This window comes from Malaclemys terrapin, chromosome 2 (genome assembly GCF_027887155.1).
Source record: "Malaclemys terrapin pileata isolate rMalTer1 chromosome 2, rMalTer1.hap1, whole genome shotgun sequence".
NCBI classification, from domain to species: Eukaryota; Metazoa; Chordata; order Testudines; family Emydidae; genus Malaclemys; species Malaclemys terrapin.
Genome location: NC_071506.1, coordinates 201,943,360 through 201,970,003, shown reverse-complemented (window position 1 = coordinate 201,970,003; position 26,644 = coordinate 201,943,360). Strand labels below are relative to the sequence as shown.

Below are 26,644 nucleotides of genomic sequence, written 5' to 3'. Positions count from 1 at the left end.
TTCTAATATTTGGTTACTGAATATTTACTGAAAACACTGCAACCATACTTGAAAGTTTTCCACGTAGGATTTCAGCATAGAATGAGTATACCCTTGTCTGGAAGAGGCCTTCAGAACCATACCAGATGCCAACCAACAGAGGAAACATTCCACTCGTGTTAAGAAATTTGTTATCTTTTCATATGATTTCCTAAAGACAGGAATGAATAAACACTATGTTTATATGTGGTGATGGCTGACCCATGTTAAAATATGATTTATTCTTACGTGCGTAGATGGCAAAATAATATAACAATCTTAGAGAACCATGTTTTAGTTTCCATATCTATCAGGATTCAAATATGGTTCCCTTACATGATTATAATGCAGTTCTTTCTATTCACAAAGACACGAACGAAACTTTTTAATATGGTTATATCATGTTACCAACTCCGTTTAAATAGGTCTAGTTTTAAAAGTGTACTTGTATCCTGTGATGGGGGTATATAAACCTCACACTGGGTTCTAAGGGGTTAAAAAGCAATACTGGGCCTAGGTAGCCCCGCCCCTCTGGGCCTGCCAAGCATGCTCCGATTGGAGGAGCAGGTTAAAAGGAGCTCAGAAGCCAAGACAAAAGATGGTGGTCAGGCTGAAGGAGAGAGGAATCCTTCTCTGGGAAGCCAGACAGAAGGTTGAACCTGAGAAGGGACCACAGAGCAGGTAAGGCCCCGGCAGTGCCTTCTCCAGCCACCACCTCCTTTGAGAACTTGCAGATCCTGCAGGGCCCTGTTCCTTTGCACAGTTTTTTGTTAAGTGATTAACAGTCTGGACCGTAGGGACCATGTCCCTAATTGAAGGGATACATAGGTAGGAAGTAGCCCAGGGCAGCAGACTTAGACTCTCTGCAAGGAGGACCCTGCTGGTGTTGCTTCCCACCAAGGTCCTGGCTTGGGGCCCAGTAGAAAGGGAGGGTTTGGATCCCCAGACCAAGCCCCTTTAGGGGCTGAGACCTAGATGCAGATGGAGAACAGAAAATTCCCAGCTTAGGGTCAGAAACAGGCACCTCTACCACCCTGACAGAGAGGGGCTGGAAGTTGGGTGCGCCATCCGGCCCTCTGAGTACCCTATCACATGGCCAAACATTCAATATATTTGTAGCCAAAAGGATCAGACGTGAAATGGGAGCTATAACAATTACTGGACAGTGAAGATGGAAAGTCCAGTACCCAATTTTTCAGTCGTCCAGATGGTTCCATCCCTTTAGACACAATGTTTCAAATATCCTTCTCTACCTTTCTCTCAAATTTCCATTTTCTTCTGCAGCATTCAGGGCTCCAGTCTTCAAAGTGCTGAGCGTTCTGACCCCAGCCAGCAAGGCACTTCAAGCTTTGTCTAACTGCACAGGAATAGTCCCAGTGACTTCAACGGGTCAAGGCCAGAGTGCTTAGCACCTTGCAGGTTTCAAGCTTATAGTGCAGGGGTGGCCAAACTCTGGCTGGCGAGCCACATCCGGCTCTTTTACCATTAAAGTGCGGCTCGCGCTCCCTCCCCCAGCCCCCAATTCTCCACCTACCAGACTGTGGCGGGGGGAGCTCAAAACCTCTGCCTTGCAGCGGGATGGAGGGCCTCAGGGCTTCAGTCCTGCAGGGCACACCTGCCAGGGCTCGGGACTCCAGCAGGAGCATGGCTGAAGCCCCAAATCCTGGCTCCTGGCAGATGTGCCCTGGTCCTTGAACTTCTGAAGATAGTTGTATGTGGCTCGGAAGCCCAATAAGTTTGGCCACCCTTGCTATAGTGATTTGCTTTTTATCTTTGGGAACATAATCTTCAATATGTTAAACTATGTATCTTTGTTTGTTCCTTCATTAACTCAGAGTAAATGAAGGAGACCATGACTCCTTTCCTAAACCTTGGGTAAAAGGGAAAGCCATTCTTAAATGGACAGTATTTCAGCATCCTCCATTTTCCCTAAAACAGCCCATCGGAGAGGCAATGTGAAAAGAAAAGAAAAGAAAAGAAAAGAAAAGAAAAGAAGTTCCTCAGATGTAATTGTGGCTCAGCAATGATGGCTGTGTATCCTTCAGCAAGTCACTTAGCTTCCTGTCTCATCATCTTCTCCATCTGTAAAATGAGAGGATATTTCTCCTCGGCAGGAGAGTTGTGAAGAAGTATTAATGTCTCTTCAGGCTGCTGTAAAGCGTTATGCGAGTGCTATGCATTATTAATGCCCAGTGGTGTACTGGAGAGAGTTATTTTTGTCTTTATTTTATAAGCATGATGATGTCCTGGTTCTTGAAAGGTCAATGTGCTCTACAAATTCTTCAGCTGTATGATTTATATTTTACCCAGAATGGAAGCCTTCTGTGAATCTATGTAACTCAGATAATATATTAGTTCTCTGAAATAAAAGACAGAAAAAGAACTGAAGCTCTCCTATAAATGAAGTCTAAACCATGCTGGTTTCTAGGAAGTGATAAAGTTTGAATTTCATGCACATCTGTATGTCCACACTTCCTACGTGTATAGGCATCCACCACTGTCAAAATGTTACTTCACTGTATGGAAACAATGCAAGACAAAGTGATACAGCACATTATCCTTTTGCGGTATGAACATAATGCTGCTGTGAGAATTAACTTCTCCACAGATTATCATTCTCTGACTTCCCACCTGTACTGCTATGAGTGTCTGCAAAAATACCCATTTATTAAAACACCCTTGGTGAGGTTGTGGACTGATTGTTATTTTAACAAAGATGTTCCAGTATAAACTCCCACCAAGCTTAAGCCAGGCATTTAGGGGATAATTTAAAGATATGATATTTTTAAATGGAAGTTTCCAAGTTATGCCAAAAATATTTGTTAACATTAATGTTACATATCAGCATCAGGACAACACCATAGAGGGCCCTTATCCTCTTCCTCCCTCTCTGTTGGTAATTTCACCATCCTTACTTGTCCCTCAGACTGCAACTTCAGTGCTGGTTTTTACTCCTCTCTTCCTCTTCAATTGATATTATTCCTAAGTCCTGCTGTTTTTTCCCTTTGCAACATCCAGCCATTCCTTATGGCTAAACTCTTGTGCAGACCTGGTTCCACCTCCCTTAACTACTGTAAACTTCCCCTTTTTTTTTTTTTTTTTTGGCCTCCCTGACTCTTTTCTTACTCCCCCACATTCCAACCAGAATGGAGCTGTGAAACTTTTCTAACATCCCCACTGCTGGGATGATGTCCAGCCCCTCTTCAGATACTTTCACTGGCTTCTGCTCACATTCTATATCAAATTCAATTTCTTGTTCTCACTTTCAAGGCTCTGCACAAATTAGCTTTCCTACTTCTCTGCTCTTGACTTCTCCCCTCCTCCTCCTCCCCCCACTACCTCCCTCACCACCCTTCATTCCTTCCCGGCAGCTTGCCTGATCACCACCACCACTCCTTTATCTTTTCCCACTCTCTAAACCTTCTTCAAGGCAATCACCCATATCCGTAATCCTCTTCTTGACTCCGCCTAGCATGCTTCCACCCTCTCCTCCACCATGCTTCTTACCCTAATCTTCCCTCAAAGTCAATGTATTTAAAATAATAACTATAAAACCTTCAAGAGGCATGCATCACTAACCTAAAACACCCATAAGGTGTGTTCCCTCATCCCTCTACCCTCCCTCCATATATTCTTGCAAGTTCCTCAAGTCAAGGACCCTGAATTTTTGTCTGTAGAATGCTATGCACATTTACGGCACCTTATAAATACTAATGAACTCTGTAAAACAAACCCATCAAAACCTTAGGAGTGTACATGTGCTATTCCAGTTTGTGATGAAAACAACAAATAAAAGCATGTAACTGGGTAAATGGAAAATTTAAGCAGCTTCCAGCATGGAAGTGCCTGAAACTGATAACACTAGAAGAAATGTTCTGAGCAACATCATAGCATAGCATGTATGCACTCTAGTGTGCGGAAGAGAACAGAGAGCCAAACAATATTCGAAGTGTGAAAATCATGAAATCCAGAATTTAAACTCATTCATGTCCCTATACTTGTACAAGATGCAAAGAAATAAAGTACGGATTAAGCATCCAAAATGCTTTTGTGAGAGATATATTGAAGTCATGGAAAGCCAATGGAGAGGAAATGCATTTCTTCTTTCCATACGTATTATAACCTATAATTGGTGTGTGTGGGGGGGGAGAAGCTACAAGGTCCTTGTAAATGCTGATATGAATCTATCTTTATATGTATCACCATGGACATATACAAATGTCAATACATATCCACATGTAAAATCTGAATGTGATAAGGATAATGAGGATTTGGTAGGTGACAGGAGGATGTTGAGGATTGATGCTGTTGGCAAACATGGGAAGGGAGCAAAGCTGGGGAGAGTCAGTACTGGGGTAAGCCAAGCTGAGCACAGGGGGCCATGAAGTTCTGCAAAAAGACATGTAGAAGGTATGCAGTTCGGGGGCGGTCGGGAGATGTAGACACATATAGGAAGAAAAATATATATAAACAGTGATGACTATCCAAATAAATAACTAACAACATAAATAACTATCTACAAGGAGATAGTCAGGATGGATTGATTGAAATCAAAGTGATTTCAATCAATTTTAATCATGATTTAAATTAGCAAACAGGAAACCTTAATTTATATTTTGATTTCCATTTGTACTTTTTAGTTATTTTCTTAAAGAAAAGTTTATTCTTATAGGTTGGCAATCATTAAACCATGTTGATTTGCAACTAAATATAGGCTTTACACTATATTTGTTACTATTTTTTGCTAACCAGGAGGACACTCTATCTGTTCACATGTATTTAAGCAATGATATAGCTTAACATACAGATTTTTAATTTTTACATTTTTATGTTTTTCTTGTTTACAAGATTAATTTTTTACTTAAGATTTGTGTTGAATTCTATTTGGATGGAAATTGACATTCCAGTGAAAAAGCACAAGAATATTGTTTCAGTATTCCCCCTCAGCCAACTGATTCCCAATCTCCTCATCAGTTTTCCTCACCAGCTCCTTGTCCCAGTCACCTCCTTGGTTCCCAGTCTCCATGCCCAACTATTTCCAGCCTCTCTACCTGCCCCCTAGCTGCCAGTGTCAGCCTCCCCACCAAATCCACTCCCAGCCTCCACCCAGCTCCTGGGCCCCTCTCTTCCACTCCCAACCTGTAATCAATATCTGGCTTTTAAGAATAATCTTTGCATCTGATATGCTATACATTTGAACAAAACTTTTCCAAGACTAATAGGCTAGTGTTTCCAGTTGTAGTGACTGTGTAAACAAGACCTTTGTAAAATTTACTTACTGTAAAAGGATGCCTGTGATCACATTTTATTTCCACCTGACTAATTTAATACGTTCAGAAGACTTGTTATTTTGTGCCTTCCCTCTTTGTTCCCCTTTCCTACTCTCTCGTACACACACAGTATATACAAGCCTTGCAAGTCGCAAGAGTTAATAATTTACAATAGAGGAACAGGAGATCAAGGCAGTATAGTTCTGCAAGATTCAGATTACATCCTACAGATAACAGCTGATGCACATTGGTAACCTGTGTGAATTACCTAAGGAAACCAGGACATTTAAAGGACTGCTCTGAACTGAGTGCAGATCAAGTATGCATACTTAAGAGATAATCTCTGCCATCAGTTGCTTTCAGATAACCATATATGCAATGATCTGTGTCATCCCTGGAACAATGCAGCCCTTCAAATACTGTAGTTCTAGTACTGTTGGGACCACTGATCTTCTATCTTCAGGAATAAAAGAATTTAAGTATCAAAGGGGTAGCCGTGTTAGTCTGAATCTGTAAAAAGCAACAGAGGGTCCTGTGGCCAGGGCCAGCTTTAGGCCGATTCGGCTGAATTGGGCCCCGCGCCAAGAGGGCCCCGTGCTGCAGCTATCAACCCCGCCCCCAGCTCACTTCCCCGGCCCCTCCTCCCCTCCCCTGAATGCCCCGCCCCCTCCCCTGCTTCCCGCGAATCAGAGATTCGCGGGAAGTCTGAAAAGAAGCAGGAGCGGGCCAGCAGCACAAGGTAAGCTAGGGTGGGGGTGGGGGTGGGGGTGCGGGTGGTGGGGGTGCGAGAAGGGCTCCGGGGAGGCGCGGCCTGTTCCCGCAGGCCCCAGCGGTTCTGGCCCGGCCCGGTCCCCGCAGCGCGGGTCCTGTCCTCCCCTCCCCCCCCCCGCGGGTCCCGTTCCCCCCCCGCGGCACGGGTCTCACCCCCGTCCCCGTCCCCCGCGGCGCAGCGCGGCTCCTCCCGTCCCGGGGCGCGGGTCCCGTCCCCCCCCACGGCACGACTCGGGTCCCGTCCCCCGCGGCGCAGCGCGGCTCCTCCCGTCCTGCGGCGCGGGTCCCGTCTCCCCCCCCCCCCCCCCGCGGCTCGGGTCCCCCCCCCCTCGCGGCGCGGCTCGGTTCGGGTCCCCCCCCGCAGCGCGGCTTGGGTCTCTCTCCCGTCCCCCCCCCGCGGCGCGGCTCGATTCCTGGGGGCGGGGCTTGCAGCAAGCCCCGCCCCCAGGAATCGGGCCCCGCTCTTGCTAAAGCCGGCCCTGCCTGTGGCACCTTTAAGACTAACAGAAGTATTGGGAGCATAAGCCTTCGTGGGTAAGAACCTCACTTCTTCAGATGCAAGTAATGGAAATCTCCAGAGGCAGGTATAAATCAGTATGGAGATAACGAGGTTAGTTCAATCAGGGAGGGTGAGGTGCTCTGCTAGCAGTTGAGGTGTGAACACCAAGGGAGGAGAAACGGCTTCTGTAGTTGGATAGCCATTCACAGTCTTTGTTTAATCCTGATCTGATGGTGTCAAATTTGCAAATGAACTGGAGCTCAGCAGTTTCTCTTTGGAGTCTGGTCCTGAAGTTTTTTTGCTGTAAGATGGCTACCTTTACATATGCTATTGTGTGGCCAGGGAGGTTGAAGAGTTCTCCTACAGGTGTTTGTATATTGCCATTCCTGATATCTGACTTGTGTCCATTTATCCTCTTGCGTAGTGACTGTCCAGTTTGGCCAATGTACACAGCAGAGGGGCATTGCTGGCATATGATGGCATATATAACATTGGTGGACGTGCAGGTGAATGAACCGGTGATGTTGTAGCTGATCTGGTTAGGTCTGTGATGGTGTTGCTGGTATAGATATGTGGGCAGAGTTGGCATCGAGGTTTGTTGCATGGGTTGGTTCCTGAGTTAAAGTTGTTATGGTGCGTTGCGTGGTTGCTGGTGAGAATATGCTTAAGGTTGGCGGGTTGTCTGTGGGCGAGGACTGGCCTGCCTCTCAAGGTCTGTGAAAGTGAGGGATCATTGTCCAGGATAGGTTGTAGATCACTGATGATGCGTTGGAGAGGTTTAAGCTGAGGACTGTAGGTGATGGCCAGTGGAGTTCTGTTGGTTTCTTTTTTGGGCCTGTCTTGTAGCAGGAGGCTTCTGGGTACACGTCTGGCTCTGTTGATTTGTTTCTTTATTTCCTTGTGTGGGTATCGTAGTTTTGAGAATGCTTGGTGAAGATCTTGTAGGTGTTGGTCTCTGTCTGAGGGGTTGGAGCAGATGCGATTGTACCTCAGTGCTTGGCTGTAGACGATGGATCGTGTGACCGGGGTAGAAGCTGGAGGCATGAAGGTAGGCGTAGCGGTTGGTGGGTTTTTGGTATAGGGTGGTGTTAATGTGGCCATCACTTATTTGTACGGTGGTGTCTAGGAAGTGGACCTCCCGAGTAGATTGCTCCAGGCTGAGATTGATGGTGGGGTGGAAGCTGTTGAAATCATGGTGGAATTCTTCCAGGGTCTCCTTCCCATGGGTCCAGATGATGAAGATGTCATCAATGTAGTGTAGGTAGAGAAGGGGCATGAGTGGACGAGAGCTGAGGAAGCATTATTCCAGGTCAGCCATAAAAATGTTGGCATATTGTGGGGCCATGCGGGTGCCCATAGTGGTGCCACTGGTCTGGAGGTATATATTGTCACCAAATTTGAAATAATTGTGCGTGGAGGATAAAGTCACAGAACTCAGCAATAAATTGTGCTGTGTCATCATCAGGGATACTGTTCCTGACAGCTTGTATTCCATCTGTGTGTGGGATGTTTGTGTAGAGAGCCTCTACATCCATGGTGGCTAGGATGGTGTTTTCTGGGAGGTCACCAATGCATTGTAGTTTTCTCAGGAAATCTGTGGTGTCACGGAGATAGCTGGGAGTGCTGGTGGCGTAGGGTCTGAGTAGGGAGTCCACATATCCAGACAGTCCTTCAGTGAGAGTGCCAAGGCCCGAGATGATGGGGCGTCCAGGATTTCCAGGTTTGTGGATCTTAGGTAGTAGATAGAATAACCCCGGTCGGGGCTCTAAGGGTATGTTGATTTGTTCCTGTGTTAGTGTAGGGAGTGTCCTGAGTAGATGGTGCAGTTTCTTAGTGTATTCCTCAGATCCCACTGAGGAAAGTGGCCTGTAGAATTTGGTATTGGAGAGTTGTCTGGCAGCCTCCTTCTGGTAGTCAGACCTGTTCATGATGACAACAGCACCTCCTTTATCAGCCTCTTTGATGATAATGTCAGGGTGGTTTCTGAGGCTGTGGATGGCATTGCGTTCTGCACGACTTAGGTTATGAGGCAAGCGATGTTGTTTTTCCACAATTCTGCCTGTGCACGTCGGCGGAAGCATTCTATGTATAGGTCCAGACTGTCATTTCAACCCTCAGGAGGAGTCCATGTGGAGTTCTTCTTCCTGTGTTGTTGGTGGGAGGGTATCTGTGTATCAGTGTGCTGTTCAGTGTTATCTTGAAAGTATTCTTTGAGTCGGAGGCGGCGAAAGTAGGCTTCCAGATCACCGCAGAACTGTATCATGTTCGTGGGGGTGCTGGGGCAAAAAGAGAGTCCCTGAGATAGGACAGACTCTTCTGCTGGGTTGAGTGTGTAGCTGGATAAATTGACGATATTGCTGGGTGAGTTAGGGATACCCCTGTTGTGGCCCCATGTGGCAGGTAGGATTTTAGACAGCTTACGGTCCTTTTTCCTTTGTAGAGAGGTGAAGTGTGTAATGTAGATCTCCTGTCTTATTTTAGTAAAGTCCATTTGTGTGGAGGGTTGGTTATTTATGAAAGTCTCCAGGTTGGAGAGCTCTTTCTTGATGTTTTTCTGTTTGCTGTATAGGATGCTGATCAGGTGGTTCCTCAGTTTCTTTGATAGTGTATGGCATAATCTCTCACTGTGGTCTGTGCAGTATGTAGATAGCAATGGATTTTTCACCTTCAGTCCATTTGGTATGATGTCCATCCGTTTGCATTTGGAAAGGAAGATGATATCTGTCTGTATTTGTGCAAGTTTCTTCATGAGGTTGATAGATTTCCATTCCATACGGCTAAATGCAGTGCCTTGCATGGTGTCAAGTATCAGAGGGGTAGCCGTGTTAGTCTGAATCTGTAAAAAGCAACAGAGGGTCCTGTGGCACCTTTAAGACTAACAGAAGTATTGGGAGCATAAGCTTTCGTGGGTAAGAACCTCACTTCTTCAGATGCAAGTAATGGAAATCTCACGATCCATCGTCTACAGCCAAGAACTGAGGTACAATCGCATCAGCTCCAACCCCTCAGACAGAGACCAACACCTACAAGATCTTCACCAAGCATTCTCAAAATACGATACCCACACAAGGAAATAAAGAAACAAATCAACAGAGCCAGACGTGTACCCAGAAGCCTCCTGCTACAAGACAGGCCCAAAAAAGAAACCAACAGAACTCCACTGGCCATCACCTACAGTCCTCAGCTTAAACCTCTCCAATGCATCATCAGTGATCTACAACCCATCCTGGACAATGATCCCTCACTTTCACAGACCTTGAGAGGCAGGCCAGTCCTCGCCCACAGACAACCCGCCAACCTTAAGCATATTCTCACCAGCAACCACGCATCGCACCATAACAACTCTAACTCAGGAACCAACCCATGCAACAAACCTCAATGCCAACTCTGCCCACATATCTACACCAGCAACACCATCACAGAACCTAACCAGATCAGCTACAACATCACCGGTTCATTCACCTGCACATCCACCAATGTTATATATGCCATCATATGCCAGCAATGCCCCTCTGCTGTGTACATTGGCCAAACTGGACAGTCACTACTCAAGAGGATAAATGGACACAAGTCAGATATCAGGAATGGCAATATACAAAAACCTGTAGGAGAACACTTCAACCTCCCTGGCCACACAATAGCAGATGTAAAGGTAGCCATCTTACAGCAAAAAAACTTCAGGACCAGACTCCAAAGAGAAACTGCTGAGCTCCAGTTCATTTGCAAATTTGACACCATCCAATCAGGATTAAACAAAGACTGTGAAAGGCTATCCAACTACAGAAGCAGTTTCTCCTCCCTTGGTGTTCACACCTCAACTGCTAGCAGAGCACCTCACCCTCCCTGATTGAACTAACCTCGTTATCTTCATACTGATTTATACCTGCCTCTGGAGATTTCCATTACTTGCATCTGAAGAAGTGAAGTTCTTACCCACGAAAGCTTATGCTCCCAATACTTCTGTTAGTCTTAAAGGTGCCACAGGACCCTCTGTTGCTTTTTAAAAGAATTTAAGTTATTTATTTTTAGTGTCTTCTTTGGATATATAAACTGACCATACATCTCTCACGTGACAGTGTAGCAGGGCCATTGATCATTTGCATTCAGATATCAATTTGTTAGCTCTGCTTTAAATGAGAGTTGAATAACAGCAAAATCTTTCTCCTTGTTGAGATTCAGTCAATAAAGGAAGTGGATACTCAAATTCCTAGCTCCTTTATTTGATCTGGCAGGAAAAAAAAAAAACTTATATTCTAATGCCACAGTCCCCATCACCAGAAACTGAAAGGACAAAAAATGTTGAGAACCAGTGGATTTCACTCTTTTTAAAACTTATTTGATGAAATGTTTTGGATTCAAGTTAAGATTATTTTTACTCTAATGTTCTCCATTGTTTCACCTGCTTTGAAATAGGAACTGGGGATGATTTGATAAATGAAGCAAAAGATTGTCTAGTTTTAGATTGCCTCCATAGGTCCCTCTCTATCCTTTGCTGAAGTGATATTTTATTGTCTAATAGGAATGCTCTTTGTATGAGGTACTTCTTCTGCTCCTACAATAAAACTGTTGTGTTTGTGCTGTGATGAAAGCAAATCAATATCTCATAAGGTGCCAGTTCCACAAAGGCTTAAGCACGTGTGTAACTTTACTTGTGCAAGTAGTTGGACTGACTTTAAGGAGACTTCTTGTATGCATGGGTGTGTGTAGGATCAGGGCCTTAGATTGTACTATGTTATGATTATTCTTCTTTATAATTGTTCCAAGGGGCTCTGTACTTAAAGTGTAGACCTAATAAAAATGATATTCACAAACAGTGAAGCCATGGCTAACTATTATATTGCTTCTTACTATTTAAAGTCGCTTTGTAATACTGCTTTTAAAATATTCATCCCAGTGAAACCTGTGACATGATACTTCATTTGGCTGCAGGAAAAAGCATTGCAAGGCATAAATACTGAAACCATGATCTTGCAAGGAAGAGCCAAGAAGGAATGCAAGACTTTGAGTGGAAATATTTTTCCATTGTTTTTGACAACCCGCTCTGCACTTGCTCAGCCAAGGTGGCCCTGCGAAAACTCTGACAGGTCACCTCCTATGTCATCTACATCAGGCCATACTCATTTACAACAGACTGCGTGAGCAATGCGAAGAAATGAAGCTACACCCCAGGCAATACTCGGTCCCTGGCCCGGTCCCAGAGCCTATTCAACTCAATGCAGCCTGCTGCCATGTGACTCCCTAGGAAAGAGAATGCCGTCACTGCCACGATTTTTGTTCCTACTGTGGGGAACTGGCCACACAGTTGCCAGTTACCCGTCAAGGGCCACAGTCAGGCAAACTTCAGGAAATGACCAAAGGGGGCTAGTCTGCATGGGCCCGAGCCATTCATCCCCTTACTGAACAATGCCCAAGGCATGTCAAGCCCTCATTACACCTACAAGTTCAGGTCCGCTTTTTCATCCCAAGCAGATCTCGATAAGTTCCCCTGCAATGGGTACTCACAGACTCCAGGACTGTGGACAACTTCATGGATACCGATGCTGCACGTGCCAGTGCAGCCAAAGGCAATACCCAATCTTGTAGACAGAATAGATGGCTCACTCCTGTCCTTGGGCCCAGTGACATAGGACACTGTGCCATTGGAAGTTGTTATCCAGAATCACTGAGAAACCATAAGGTCTGCTTACCACACTTTCCCATAATCCTCAGCATCTCATGGTTGTTGATCCATGACCAACATATCCTGTGGCAGGAATGGAAAATCAGCTTCCACTTTGAATTCTGCCAGCAAGCTGCCTGCATGCACTGCCTGATGGAGCCTAGACAGAGACCAGGTCACTGCTTAGGAATCCCCAGACCAGGGATCGGCAACCCCTTAGCGGACCAGGCCAGTTTGTTTACCTGCCGCGCCCACAGGTTCGGCTGATCACAGCTCCCACTGGCCATGGTTTGCCATTCCAGGCCAATGTGGGCTGCGGGAAGTGGTGGCCAGCACATCCCTTGGCCCTCGCTGCTTCCCACAGCCCCCATTTGCCTGGAGCGGCGAACCGCGGCCAGTTGGAGTTGTGATTGGCCAAACCTGCAGATGCGGCAGGTAAACAAACTGGCCCAGCTCACCAGAGGGCTTACCCTGGCATGCCACGGGCCAAAGGTTGCCGATCCCTGCCCCAGACCCTGGCTGTGAGCCAGATGAGACCATCTCTAGAATCAACCCCAGCTCTTCTTGCTAAGAATCACTAATACACAGAAGTCTTTGAAGAAAAACTGTGGATGCCCCACCACCACACTGGGACTATGACTGACTGAGCTACAGCCTGGGGCCAAAATACCTTTTGGCCATCTCTTTGCAATGTCAGAACCAGAACTGGCCACCCTGTGCTCCTATCTCCAGGAGAATCCAGCCATCAGCCTCCCCTGTTGGGGTCACTTTTTTTTGTCAATAAGAAAGATGGGCCCCTGCGTCTATGAGTGGATTATCGGGCCCTCAATCAATAAACCATCAAAAACTGGTACCCCTCGCCCACTCATCCGGGACATGTTGGACTGCATGTGATCAGCCCAGGTATTCACTTATACCTAAGCTCAACCTGTGAGGACACTACAGCCTGATAAGGATCAAACTAGGGGACAAATGGAAGATGGCTTTTCAAAGCTAGTATGGCCATTATAAATACTTGGTAACGCCATTTAGTCTTACAAATGCCTCCACCACTTTCCAGCATTCCATAACATCTTAGACCAGTACGTTGTAGTTTACCTTGATGATGTACTTGTCTTCTCCAAGAGTTCAGAGCAACATACCTATCGTATCGGATTGATCCTGGATCCGCTCTGCCAACATGTTTTGTATGTGAAACTCAAAGTACAGCTTCAACCAATGTTCTATGGAGTTCTTGAGCTATATCTTGTCATCTGAGGACCTCCAAATGGACCTCAGGAAAGTGGACATTGTTTGGACCTGGGTAGACCCTCAAAGTATCAAGGAGCTGCAACGCTTCCTGGGGTTTGCTAACTTTTATAGACATTTCATTCCTGTTTTTTCAGGCCAAATAATCCTATTGACAGCACTTCTACACAAGAACACCTCCTTCATCTAGTTCCTGGTGGTACAACAGGTGTTCCACCTGCTCAACATGGCCTTCACCCGTGCACCACCCCCAACACACCCCAATCCAATGCAGTCCTTTGTCGTTGAGTCTGAAGCCCCCAACACTGCCATTTGGACCATACTATCCCAAAGATATGACAGAATTATGAATCCTAAATAAAGAACTTATAGCGATCAAGATCACCCTCAGAGAGTGGCACCACTATCTGGAAGGGGTCTGGCACCCAATACAGGTGTACACAGAGCATAAAAATCCAGAATACCTTCAGAAGGGTAAGGTGCTAAACCAAAGTCAGCTGTATTGGGCCTTGTTCTTCACACATTTTAATTTCACCATTACCTACCACCCTAGAGCCCAGAACAAGGCCACTGACACCTTCTTCCAAAAAGGAGAGTAGTTCACCAGTCAGGACCCATCTTGCATGGAGCCACCCTGCATCCTCAATTGCTGTGATTTCTTGGACACTGCCATTTCCCAAGACCTCATGTCTCTGATCTGCTCAGCAAAGAGGGTGGAGTCTCTTCCCAAGGAACACAAGGTAGGAAGCAAGGGGCAACATCAAATATGGGATGGCTTATTCTACATCAAGGGTTGTCCGTATGTCCGACTGGGACAATCCCAACTGGAAGTACTGAGACTCAGCCATGACTCCCCACCAGCAGGTTACTTCTGCCTTTGCCTGAGTCCCTGTTCTTTCTAATGGCCTCGAATGCCCTCTTCTGTAGATTCTTGTGAGGTTTGTGTTTGCATTAAGAGGCCACGCTAGAGACCCTTTGACACTCCAGTACATACAGAAACCCTGGCTAGATCTTGGGCAGCTATCAACCCCGATTTTATAGTGGAGCTTCCCATATCTGATAGATATACCATCATCCTCACTGTGATTGATCAGTTAACCAAAATGGCCCACTTCACTCCCATTACACACTTGCCTGCTGCAGAAGAGATGACTCAACTCCTGAGGATGCACATTGTCTGTCTCCAGGGACTCCCCAAATAGGTCACATCTGACTTAGGTCTGCTATGTGTGTCACTATTCTGGAGTGAAACTAGGTGACTGCTTGGGGCTCATGCCTATACATCCTCCACCCATCACCCATAGAGAGATGACCAGTCCAAGAGAGCGAATCAGGTTTTAGAACACTATCTTTGGTGCTTTTACAAATGATCACCTGAATGACGGGTCAGCTCTCATGCCCCAGGCAGAATTCACCTACAATAACATTGGTCATGTTTCCACTGGGAAAAGTCCATTCTACACAAACTTCAGGTTCCATCCCTGTCTCCATCCGGATGTACCTACGGTCTTCACAAACCCCACTGCCACCAACTGGGTACAGCAGCTTCATAAAGTCCACAGGGAGCTTAAGACGCATCTTGAGAACACCCACGGGGACTATAAATGATACGCTGACTGCCAGCACCAGAAAGGCCCAACATTTGCAGTTGGTCAAAAGGTCTAGCTCTCAGCATAACATCTCCACATAGAATGGCCTTGCTAAAAATTGGACTACCAATACCTTGCCCATACACGATCAGCCAGGTGATCAATCCAGTGATGGTCAGGCTCTGACTCCCCAGATCTGTCAGGGTATACCCAGTGTTCCATGTATTGCTGCTGAAGCCACAAGGCGACAACTCTTTTGCTCACTGACAACAACCACCACCCCTTCCAGTACAGGACCAGGGTCATGATGAATGTGAGGTCCGTGAGGTTTCAGATTCTAAAATCAAATGTTGTTGCCTCATTGACTGGGAAGGTTATGGCCCAGAGGTGCACTCCTGGGAACAGATCCATGTGCTTGACCTTGAAGCACCCTCCCGTTCAGCCCACCCAGACAAACCTGGTCTCCTGGGGAAGGATGCCCCTTGAACTAGGGGGATGATGTAAAGATCAGCAGGATTCAAACCTGGGTTGGCAGAGTCACCAGGCAACAGACACCCCCACACCACCACCACCAGCTGTAATCCAGCCCCTCTCTGCGATCCACAAACCACAGCAGATGTACACTACTCGGACGTCCCATCCAAGAGTCCCAATTGCCAGCCACCTCTAAGGCTCCTCATTGGCCCCTTCGCCCCATATAACTCCATGGGACATACCAGGAAGAGTCCAGACAACAACATGGACCCCAGTGAGCTGCCATGACGAACTATGCTTCTCTGCTCCCCAATTCCCAGCACTGACTTTGGCTCTGACTTGGATTCCGACCCTCGCTCCGGACCCAGAACCCTGACACAAGTTCTGACCTCTGGTACTGACCTCAGCCCAGAAATCTGATCTTGAGCTCTGGCCCCCATCCCAGAACTCTCACACTGTGACTCAGTGTCCCCCCCATCTGTAAAATAACAACCTCCCTGCCTCCCTCAATTAAAAAAAAATAGTTAAAAAACAGTTAAGATTTCTTAGTTGAACATTCCACAATACAATTAAAGAGTCAGAGAATTCCTAATTAAATCCTGTCATTTCTTGCAGCCTACAGCCATGATTTTACTATCTTCTCATTATCTCATCTTCAAATATCACCCATGTACACATATTCGTCCATCTACTTCCTCACAAAAGATGCAACTTTTGACTCTAATTATGTGGATGTTTCCTAGTTGTTTGGAAAATTAAATATGTTTCATGTTGAAGTAGATAGTGTGTGTTGTGTAGATTTTTAGTTTATAGTTATATTTAAAATTTGTTGTATTGATTGGCAGTTTGTTTTTTAAAGTGAAGATAATTTGTAATAGTGTTATTTTAGGGAAGATAATCATAGAATGTTTCTATCACTTATTTAGGTGAGGTACTGGAGTTAATGTTCTGTGGTTTGCGTGGAGGTGGAAGGAAGAGACGTGTGCAATGTCTGAAATAATGTGGAGAAAGTGAATTAATGGTTACAGGTTGCAAGAGATGACTGAGGTCTTAGCTAGGGATTTTCTGGCATTTTAATGATTATGTTGGTGGAATATTCACTTAACCAGTTGTTACTGAAGTATTTTGTTTGGGAGAATTTCCCACATTCTTAATGAAAACTGTATCCAGGGGGATAAAAATCAGATTTTTTAAAAAATTAAGTTAAATACATTTTGTTGTTAAAAATAAACCTATTTAAAATTAAATTTGAAATTAAAGCAATGTATGTTAAGGGCTAAACTTACTAAAACCAATTATCATTATTTAAATTAAATACAAATATTAATATTAACCAGTATATGTTTGATGCCAAAGTGTTAAAATACTGAACTGGTGGAAGTCACTGGCTAAGCACGTGGAACCAACTTTTGTTGACATGTTAAACCACTTTTGACAGCAGTAACCTCTTCTGCAGAAGCTGAGAAAATATTTTCTTCATTTCAGTTTCTTCAACTAGTTTGAGTTCAATGACTAGGTCATTCAAAGTTAAGAAATTGATTGGGATTTGAAAAAGCAGGAAAGTTTTTTTTGTTTTTCTCTTCCAATCTGCAAATAAAAAGTAGGTGTGAGAGGATGAGATCTACTATTTCTAAAATCTTGCAGGACACAGTGAGCAGAACTATCAGTTTAATTCACTAAAACATAATGCCCAGGGCAGATGGAGCGTCCGGGGCTCCCCACAGTGGCCCAAGCTCCCTCTTACCATGGCCTGGCTCTGGCTTCCGGCCTGGGCAGCAGGCAGGGCCTCAGGGGGGGAGAGGAAGAGCAAGGGTTGGAGCCACAGAAGGGGAAGGGCTCCTGCATGTGTGCCACTTTTGCCTTTTGAAAAGCGGATCACCCTACTCTCATTGGAGGAGCTGAGGACAGAGAGGGCACTGATTAACTGGACAGGGACAGGGGTGCCTAAATTTTCAGCCACCCTGCCAAAAGCCTGAGATCAGCAGTAGAGGGACAGAAAGCTGGAGGTCAGGCAGGTCTGCTCCCTGACCTCTCTCTACTTCCTACCCAGGCCACTATTCACTGGTTGCAGGTAGGCATCCTCCTGGCTGCTCCTCTGTTCCCATACAGGCCCAAGTTTTGCATAATAATTACTCTTAATTGGAGCATCTATAAATTCCTAAATTAAGCCATTATTTTAAATTAAAAGAACTACTGACAGCAAACAACTGCTGCAATGTTATGCTTCTTTGCAGAGCCGAGGGAATAAATGAGTTCCTCCCACCCCTCAGTGCAGAGTATGAGGATAGGATGTCATGGCAGTTTGTACACAAAGCCCTGAGAAACCCACAAAGTAAACAAACTGAAAAGGGAAAAATATTTTTTTCTCTAATCTCTTTCAGTTTTTGTAATATTAAGTGCCTAAGGACCGGCTACAGGATGTTCGTGGTGGACAGCTCATGAACTCATGCTCCCAGTAGGTCAGGCAGAGCCCAAGTCTCTCAAATCTACAGGGAATAGTGTTGGTGTTGCATGACCTCGCAGTCTCTTAATTGTAGCATTTATTGGTGGGTTAGCACAAGCAGGTATACTCCCCAAAATGATGACACAGGCGAGAGCTCAACAAACAAAAGAACATCTATTTATTGCTGGAAGCGGTTACAGAAAAATCTCCTCTCCTGCTGCTGGCGCTGCTGACTCAAAAACATGTTCACCTTCTACTTCCTGAAACATGGGTCCTTTCCATCTGGGAGGGGCTGTCTGTGATGTCCCACACAGGTTGGAGGCCCAGCCAGCACAGTAACTGCTATGGTACCATAACCCCATTTATTTATTCAGGCTTTTGCCCCAATTAGGGTGACCAGATGTCCCAATTTTATTGGACAGTCCCGATATCTGGGGCTTTTACATATATAGGTGCCAGTTACCCCCAACCCCCTGTCCTGATTTTTCACACTTGCTATCTGGTCATCCTAGCCCAAATGATGGTGAGACAATTGTTGGGAGGGAATCTATTTAGTTTCACAGTGTTTGGTTTTTTGAACTCAACGTTTTTATTGAGTTTAGGTAGGCAGAGAAGTATGCAAACAATCCACAGTCCAATAGGCAATTCCACTCCCCAGTTATTTAAAAAACAATGAACAATGCCAGACCATAGATGCACTTAGAGCTTGCCAGGCTAGTGCATCATAAAATATACAAGCTACCATTTAAAATAAAAACACAAAAATAAGTGAGTAGCTGCAGAATTTTCTTTTTAATGTTTTATGCAAAGTCATAACTTAATAACTTTGAACTACAAGCCAAATGACTGTTTTATTTATGTGTGCAGTGCATCACATCTTTACAAAATGTAAGTCAGTACAATTTTTAAAGAGATTTCCTAATGCCTCTTTTTTAAGCTACAACACCTCAAAATGTCAAAAATAAATTAAAGTAAGGTTCTACACTAAAACAAGGCTTAAAGAATGGCACTTCTGACTCATCAGATCTGTTCCCTAAATGTATTTAAAAATCAGATCATCACACTTCATAAGTTTTTTTTATACTCCTGATAGCCAACGCAGCTACGAAAGGAGCTGGATTCCATTTCTTCCACCTAGAGAACAATTCAGTTACTCTTGAGCAAATTCAATGAAAACAAAGAGTATGCACAGGTGTCAACCGAGGGCATAATTAGGCCTGCAGAACCTTTATTACTTGTGATGATGTTGTATAAGGAAATAAAGGCTTATACAAGTCAGATCCCATGTTTAGTTTGCAGAATTAGCAATTAGATAAACGATCATTTTACTTGTAAACTGAGCAAACCTGATATAGAGTCACTCAGAGCTAATGTATATTATACAGGCTTTGCTGATACAGCTATACCAGTATAGTAATACCAGCAGAACCACCTAGTGTAGATGCAACATATGCCAACAAAAGGAGTTTTTTTGCCGACATTAGCTAAATCAATAAAAGCACTCTTCTGACAGCATAGTTGCACCTACACAGAATAACTATCTTGGTGAGGATGGGTGTTTTTTTCAAACCCTGACCAATACAGCTATGCCAACAAAGTTCTGTAGTGGATACCTGGCCTCAGACACAAACATGGGATGCCCTCAAAGTCAGTATTATACAATCTCTTTTTAAGAGTAGAACCACATCAATAACGACATGACCATTTAAAAAAAAGAGAGTTGCTTCGGAACAGTTGTGAAAGAACGCGTTTTCTGCAAGGCGAACTGTCAGCCAGTGCTAATTATATTTAAAAGTATAATGACAGCTTAAAAATCAAGATGTTCAAGCCATTAATTGCTAAACATTTCTATTAACTTCATTGTTTAGGATAAATTTCAATTTTTTTTCAAGCAGGCAAATACTAATTGAGTGGGAGATCGTGTTTTCAAAATGATTACTGAAAGCTTCCTCTAGGACTACTTAACACAGGTAATTGTTTTGCATTCTTGTAATAATTAGACTGCATAAATTACACTAGAAACAGAGAGAAGCTGGGATATGTACCTGACTTTCATTTGCAATGAAAGCAAATTACTTCTAGGTAAGTTAACAACTTCCAAGTGTTATGGAAACCTCAAGAGCATACTAGAATCAATTAAATAAGTAATTTCCTTTTTATATATTTTCTTAAGTGTGTATAATATATTTTCCCACCTATCTATTTTTCTGGAAGCAATACACTTTGAAGAGCAGCAATGGCAGACTTGCATCTTGCCCCCGCTAAATCTTCAGCTCTTCAATAGGCTGATCCAACTCACTTTGCCTACAGAAGGAGCACAATAAGATCCTAAATGAGATGCTAAATTCACAGTAGAGCCCAGACGCTAAATACATTTTTGAGAATATATAAACAGACTTCAAAAGTTGTCAAATATTTTAGTGACAATCAAGGCGAAGCCTGGGGGTGATAACAGTAGCAGAATCCCATCCGATTAGACCTAAAACTGTTGGAAGATAAGGAAAGGGAGCCACTGAAGTATCATTATTCACTTTTTTCCATATGTATGCTTGTCCCTGTGGAAAGCCAGACAGCGAGGACTCACAGACTAATCAGAATGAGGACAGAACAAGGGAATTTGCCCATCAGCCTCCTCTAGCAATCAAATGTGGAAATTCCCATGGATTCCTTGGAGCAGGTGAAGAAGCAGTGGTAAAACACAGTTAAAGGAAGCAATACTGAAGAAAAGGAACAGTCCACTGATAACACAAGGAGACTTCAAGAATATCCTAACCCTCTATACCTCAGGAAACCTATGCCTCTTATCCCATCAGCAGATCCAAACACTGCCCCATCCAGTCTACTACAAGGGACATCAGCCAGAAATTTGTCAGAGTTTCCTGACAAGAAAAGGAAAAGACAGCTTCAACTGACAGCTTCAACTGATAAGAAATGCAGCAGTTGAGAGGGGAATGATGGAACAGCTGTTGAGCAGATAACAGATGCATCCAACGAGTTAGACCAGGAAGATTTTTTTCGCATTTTACATCACTTGAAGGTTATTTTTATACATTCTCATAAGTGTATTGCTCCCAATATTTCAAGGAATAAACTGCATTCCGAGTGGGAGAGAAGGAAAATAACTGAAAAACGGAAAGGATGGCTAGAGAAAAAGTAGAGGAGCTGCGGGGGACGGGGACATTGTGCTTTGATGTCCAGGTCATTGACTTCAGAAAGGGAATATTACCCGAATATTTTTAATTTGTTCTAGGAAATCCACTGTTCATGTTTAATTTTTTCCAAATGAGCCTTCCTTTTTTTCCCCGCTCACCCCCTTCCTTTGCTGCCAGGAAGTATTTCCTTGGAAACCATCAGAGCAAAGGAATTTTTTAATTTGTAAATGCTTCTCCCTGGTTCCCACTTTTCCAGCTCCAGAAATATTTTAGTTTTTCTGACTTACCTGCTTCTCAATTGCTTTGTTTTCATTTATTTTATGAATAATTTAATTCCTTTGAATTTTTTTTCCAGACCAGTACCCAAGGAAAAAGAATGCATGAAACACACAAAAATTGCAGCCAGGCAGATAGAAAAGCAAGTCAGAGCAGAAGCTGCACTACAGCAAAACAATCATGAATTGGACTAACATCTAAGCAGGTTTTTAAAATATTTTATACGTTAGTGGCAAAAATACTCCGAAAAAAAACAATTAGTTTTTGGTTCTAAACGATACTGCAAACTCTGAGATAACCCACAATATAGTTTTCAAATTAGAAAGAAAAGAGTTTTTCCTAAGAGGTTTTATTGTTTTGTTTTTTAAGAAATCTTTTAGTATATTATATAGCAAAAAATATCATTAGCATCTGGGGAGTTTTCCATGTGTTGTGACCAGAGAAGCAGAAAATTGCCCTACCAGAACAGACCAATGATCCATCTATTCTCTCTCACTCAGTGGTTATTGCCACATTTTCTTGAGGAAATCTCAAGAAAAGCCATTATGGAAAATTATAGAATACCTTATCCATAAATATCTATTCCATTTGTTTATAATGTACAAATTTAACTCTGTTTTCTAAAGCTGAAATAATCGGCAAAGTCAGAGGGGTTCAATGTTGAACTCTGTCCACATGTTTATTCATGTAGCTCCACTCCCTATGTCCAAGAATCTGCTTTTGACATGCAAGGCATGTGACAATCTTCTCCACCCTTTGAAATGAGGGTATGCATGTACAACCACAAGTTGCAATTCTTGTTACTTCTAAGACAACTTAAAACTGAAGGCTAATACACAATCCTTAAACTTGTTTTAACACACAGTTGTGCAATACCTAAATCTCTGTACAGCAAGAGCTATTAATTTCACAAAGCTTGTTTGCTCTTTATCAGTCCACTGGATTGCATTCATTTTATGTATATAGTGCAAATACTACAAGAGGTTGAATGTTTCCAAAACCCCAAGTAACTTCTACTCTTTGGCTCTTATTGTAATATAAAGGAACCCTGCCCATGCCTGTCTGAACAATAAACCATGAATTTTACCTTGTGAATTTAAGGTAAAAATTTATTACCTTTTCCCAGGCTGTAAGACCATTTAAAAAAAGTAAGTTTACCTGGCCTCTAATACTTCTGAAAGAAACAGCAAAAAAATTATTCAAGTTTTAGTAGTCTTTTTCATCATTTCCCCACAGGACTTGCAGTTAAACCCCTCACTGGCTTTTTATTGTTTATCACATCACATAAGGGCACTTCTCTTCCCTCAAAAAAAAAAAAAGAATAAAAAAATCCCATGTTCAAGATACTTCAGTAATGAGCATAGTATAAATGGGAAGATAAAAAGAGCTACCAAATTCAGACAATCTGTAAACACATTTTAAAAAATAAAACTATAATCATAGTTTGATCAGCTGGGTATGCTTAAGTTTTCCCCAATGTGAGAAATCATTTATCTTTAATATAATTTGCTCTTACATTGTTACATTTTAAACTTGAAACTAAGATTTCTCTTCTTTCCCCCTTGACATACCAAAAGTGAATACCATACCCCCCCTCCCCAAGTTTGTACTAGGAGAACAATACTGTGACGGCTCTTGTAAAACATGATTTATTGAGCTGCTTATCCCACCATACGTGGTACAGCCACTACCTTAATAATATATAACTAAACTTTCATGAGCAACAATACTGGTTTTACAGCTACTCTGAGACATCATCCAGTTATAAATCTGAGAAGCACTGTTTTATCCCAACCCTGACAACCAGAAGAGAGACTCATAGATAAAGTACTGTATGTATTAAGGGGGATCAAACATAAAATATTCTTCAAGACTTGGGGAGAGAGAGGCAGCTACAGAAATAACCAGGAGAATAGTCATAGACAGCGAGGAGGGGAAGAACATAAGAATGGCCATAATGGGCCAGACCAACCATCCATCTAGCCCAGGAACCAATGCAAGGTGCTTCAGAGGAAATGAACAGAACAGGATGATTATCAAGTGATCCATCCCCTGTAGCCTATTCCCAGCTTCTGACAGTCAGAGGCTAAGGGACATCTAGAGCCTGGGTTGTGTCCCCGACCAAACTAAATACAATTACATCCTCTCCAAGGCAGACACTCCCCTGAAACTGCCCTGCAGAGCTTGGCTTCCCCATCATAGCAGGGCAGGCATCAGGCACAACATGGATTTTCACAAAGCAACATAGGAACAACATTTTGTTTCGTCCCGTCCAGTAGCCTCTCTCTGAAGATGGATAGTCCCAACTGCTTCAGAGGAGAAAACTGCGATAGGCAGTGATGGCCGGGGAAAGTTTCCTCCTAAAGCCTCAATAATCAGGGCGTGGCTTCTGCCCCAAAGCTTGGGGAAGGGGGTGTTTACATCCCTTCCAAAGTTCTTATTTTACTGTAATATTTACTCTTATATGGATACCAAGAACATCCAGTTATCAAGGTCCACTCTCTTTTGAAACCCAGCTAACTAAGCCCTGGGCCTCAATGCTATACACCTGCCACCACCACAACCACACCCACTCACCCCCTTCCCCCAATGCAGTCACACTGATAAACATCAAAGCTGCCCCCATGGGCTGCGGAAGATGCAAATGGCTCGACAGCCTGGTGGTCAGAGCCCTTAGCCAGGATGGGGGTGATCCAGGACCCAGTCCCCCTGCTCCAATCGGGGAGGGGGATACAGTACCTGACATTTTGTTCCGCTTTGCAAAACAGAAGCCCACCGATCCCTTAGGACCTGCTGGGAGCTACTGCCCCAGAGAGGGGGAGAAGGGGGCAGCGATGGGGGGCAGGACCCAGCGCCCCAGAGCAGGCGGGGGGAAGGCACTGCCCGGGGGCTGGAAGGGGAATGGCGCTGGCGGGGTCACTTACCCGGGTGGTGGGCGTAGGGGCAGCAGGAGCCCGCGGGCCCCGCTGGGGGGTGCAACGGGGGAGGCGCCGCGGCGGGCATCGTCCCGGGGGTCGCTCCGGCAGCTGCTGCGGCCGCTGCTGCTCTCGCTGGCTGGGCTTTCGGCAGCAGCGGCAGCGCCGCCTCCTGCTCGGGGAGGGGCCGGGACTGGCCCCGGGGAGGCGGCGCGAGAGACACAGCCCAGCCGGGAGGAGCGCGGGCGAGGCACCGCTCCCGGGGCACTGCCCCCGCCCCTCTATCCCCACTACCCTCCGCCCCCTACGCTTCTGCCTCTCCCCCAGCTCCACATCCCCTAGTCACCCCGCACATCCCGCCTTCGCCCCTCCCCAGCCCGGCCAGTTTATTTAGTTTAGCAGAGTGGATTCCTCTGGTTCTTAACCAGCTCCAAGCACATGAACCTGGCAGGGTCTCATCAAATCCTTTTACTAGTCCCTGACTTCCCCCAGTCTCCCGCACTCAGCCAAGTCCTCCCCCCGCACGCGCGCACACACACACACACACCTCATCCTGGAACACACTAGCAAGAGAAATGGGAGATACTTCATCACTTGATGTCTTCAAATCAAGACTGCACAGCCTCTATGTGTTAGCCAAACTCAAGTTATTTGGTTTCAGTACAGGGTTAATGTGTGTGATATACAGGAGATCAGACTAGATGATTTAATCGTCCCTTCTGGTGTTAAAAGTCTTTAAATCTATGGCTCAAGTCAAGGGGTTAAAAATGTGCTAGATTGATGCTCCACTGGCCTAGTTAACATCAAAAACTTTCAACTATATACATTGTGTTCTTCAAACACTTTCTCACCCATCTATGGCTGACATAAGAGTTAAAAATGGGGGGAAATTTTAGAAACAAATTATTAGGTTGGTTGAGCCCTTTAAATTAAAAACCCGTTCTTTTTCATAACCTCACCCTAAATCTTCTAATCCTGTTTCCTCTCACTCTTCAAACCCTTCAATGTCCACTCCTCAAAACATCATCTTCTTTCTTTATCCTTCGCACCTAATCTGTTTCACAAGGGCTGGCATTACGTACCACACAGCCAGTTGAATTTAAGGATCCACTGATTCTTCTCGTAAAGCATTCTATTTAGAAATCATTGTGTGTGATACTGCATTTTCTTAATTTCTCTTCTCACATTGTTATTGCTTAGGGACAGCTGCATAAAAATAAAATCTACATTTTAAATTTTAATTATTCCTGCTCCACTCCTGTTGCTATAATGCTTTGTTTGTGATATTACAATTGATTGCTGGGGAAATTATTTCAGAACAGGTTTATTACTGCAGACCAGGAATAAGTAACAGGAGCAGATGAGCTCCTAAATCAAATATAGTTACCCCATTTGTCTTTATGTACTTTGCTTAAAATATACTACAACTGCCCATGGATACAAAATACTGCTTTAAAGTTAATCTATTTATTTCCAGCATCTGCTGGGAATTGCCATCTGTCTTCCTGATGCCCAGAAAGCTGCCCAGTAGCACTGTACAAATAAAGCTAGGAATGGGGGTTCCATAACATGACAATATTAAAATTAAACTCATCTGAGAAAATATTGGTTACTTGATTTGTATACATGTAGTAGTATTATTCATGCAAGGCTATTTCACAACTTGCTAGTAGCCCTTGTTATGTCACGTTAGGTTTCGTGTTTTAACACTAGCACTATAATAAGTGTTATATATATGTAAGGCCTGCAGGGAAAATTTGCCAATATTTTCATTACTCTTAGTTCATCATCAATAGCAGGAGTCCTAGTGCAAATAAACCACTGGTTGCCACCGATATTTTAAGAATAGTGTCGTGTAAACCTGTTCAGAGGAGATATAATCAATGTGATCCTTAAAACATAAAAACGAGTGCCATCGGACTCCTTGTTGTTTTTTGGATACAGACTAATATGGCTACCCCCTGATCCTTAAAACATAGGCACCTATATTAGGGATGCTAATACTGCTATCACTGGATCCGTGGTAGCAACTGTGGGAAATGTTTCCAAACTATTCCTCTTGTAGATAGAACTGCAATTAATATAGCATGGCTCAAAAAAAGTATCTCAAACCACTTAACATAAAATAACCAAGAGCCAGAAAATTAACCTTTACTGAAGGCTAAAAAAAAGAGACTAAAATAACAAATCTTAGCCGAATCCCCCAAGTGCACATATTTAAAGTTCAATGAAAGTAAACTCTACAGCTTGATTGCAATTGCTATAAAACTAAAGAAATGTAATCTGAATGAAGCTGTTTAGAACTCAGAGGCAAAATCTTAAAACCTGTT

General features: G+C 44.0%; 1 protein-coding gene across 2 annotated transcripts in view; it reads right to left on the bottom strand.

Annotated features, from left to right (window-relative positions):
* Window positions 1-24,452, bottom strand: part of DCLK3 (doublecortin like kinase 3) — a 46,060-nt gene extending 21,608 nt beyond the window's left edge. For both annotated transcript variants that reach the window (XM_054021031.1, XM_054021032.1), the window contains exon 1: window positions 24,324-24,452. In XM_054021031.1, the coding sequence (XP_053877006.1) occupies window positions 24,324-24,402 (79 nt within the window). In that variant the 5' untranslated portion in view covers window positions 24,403-24,452. The remainder of the gene's footprint in view (window positions 1-24,323) is intronic.
* Between the last annotated feature and the right edge of the window lie 2,192 nt (window positions 24,453-26,644).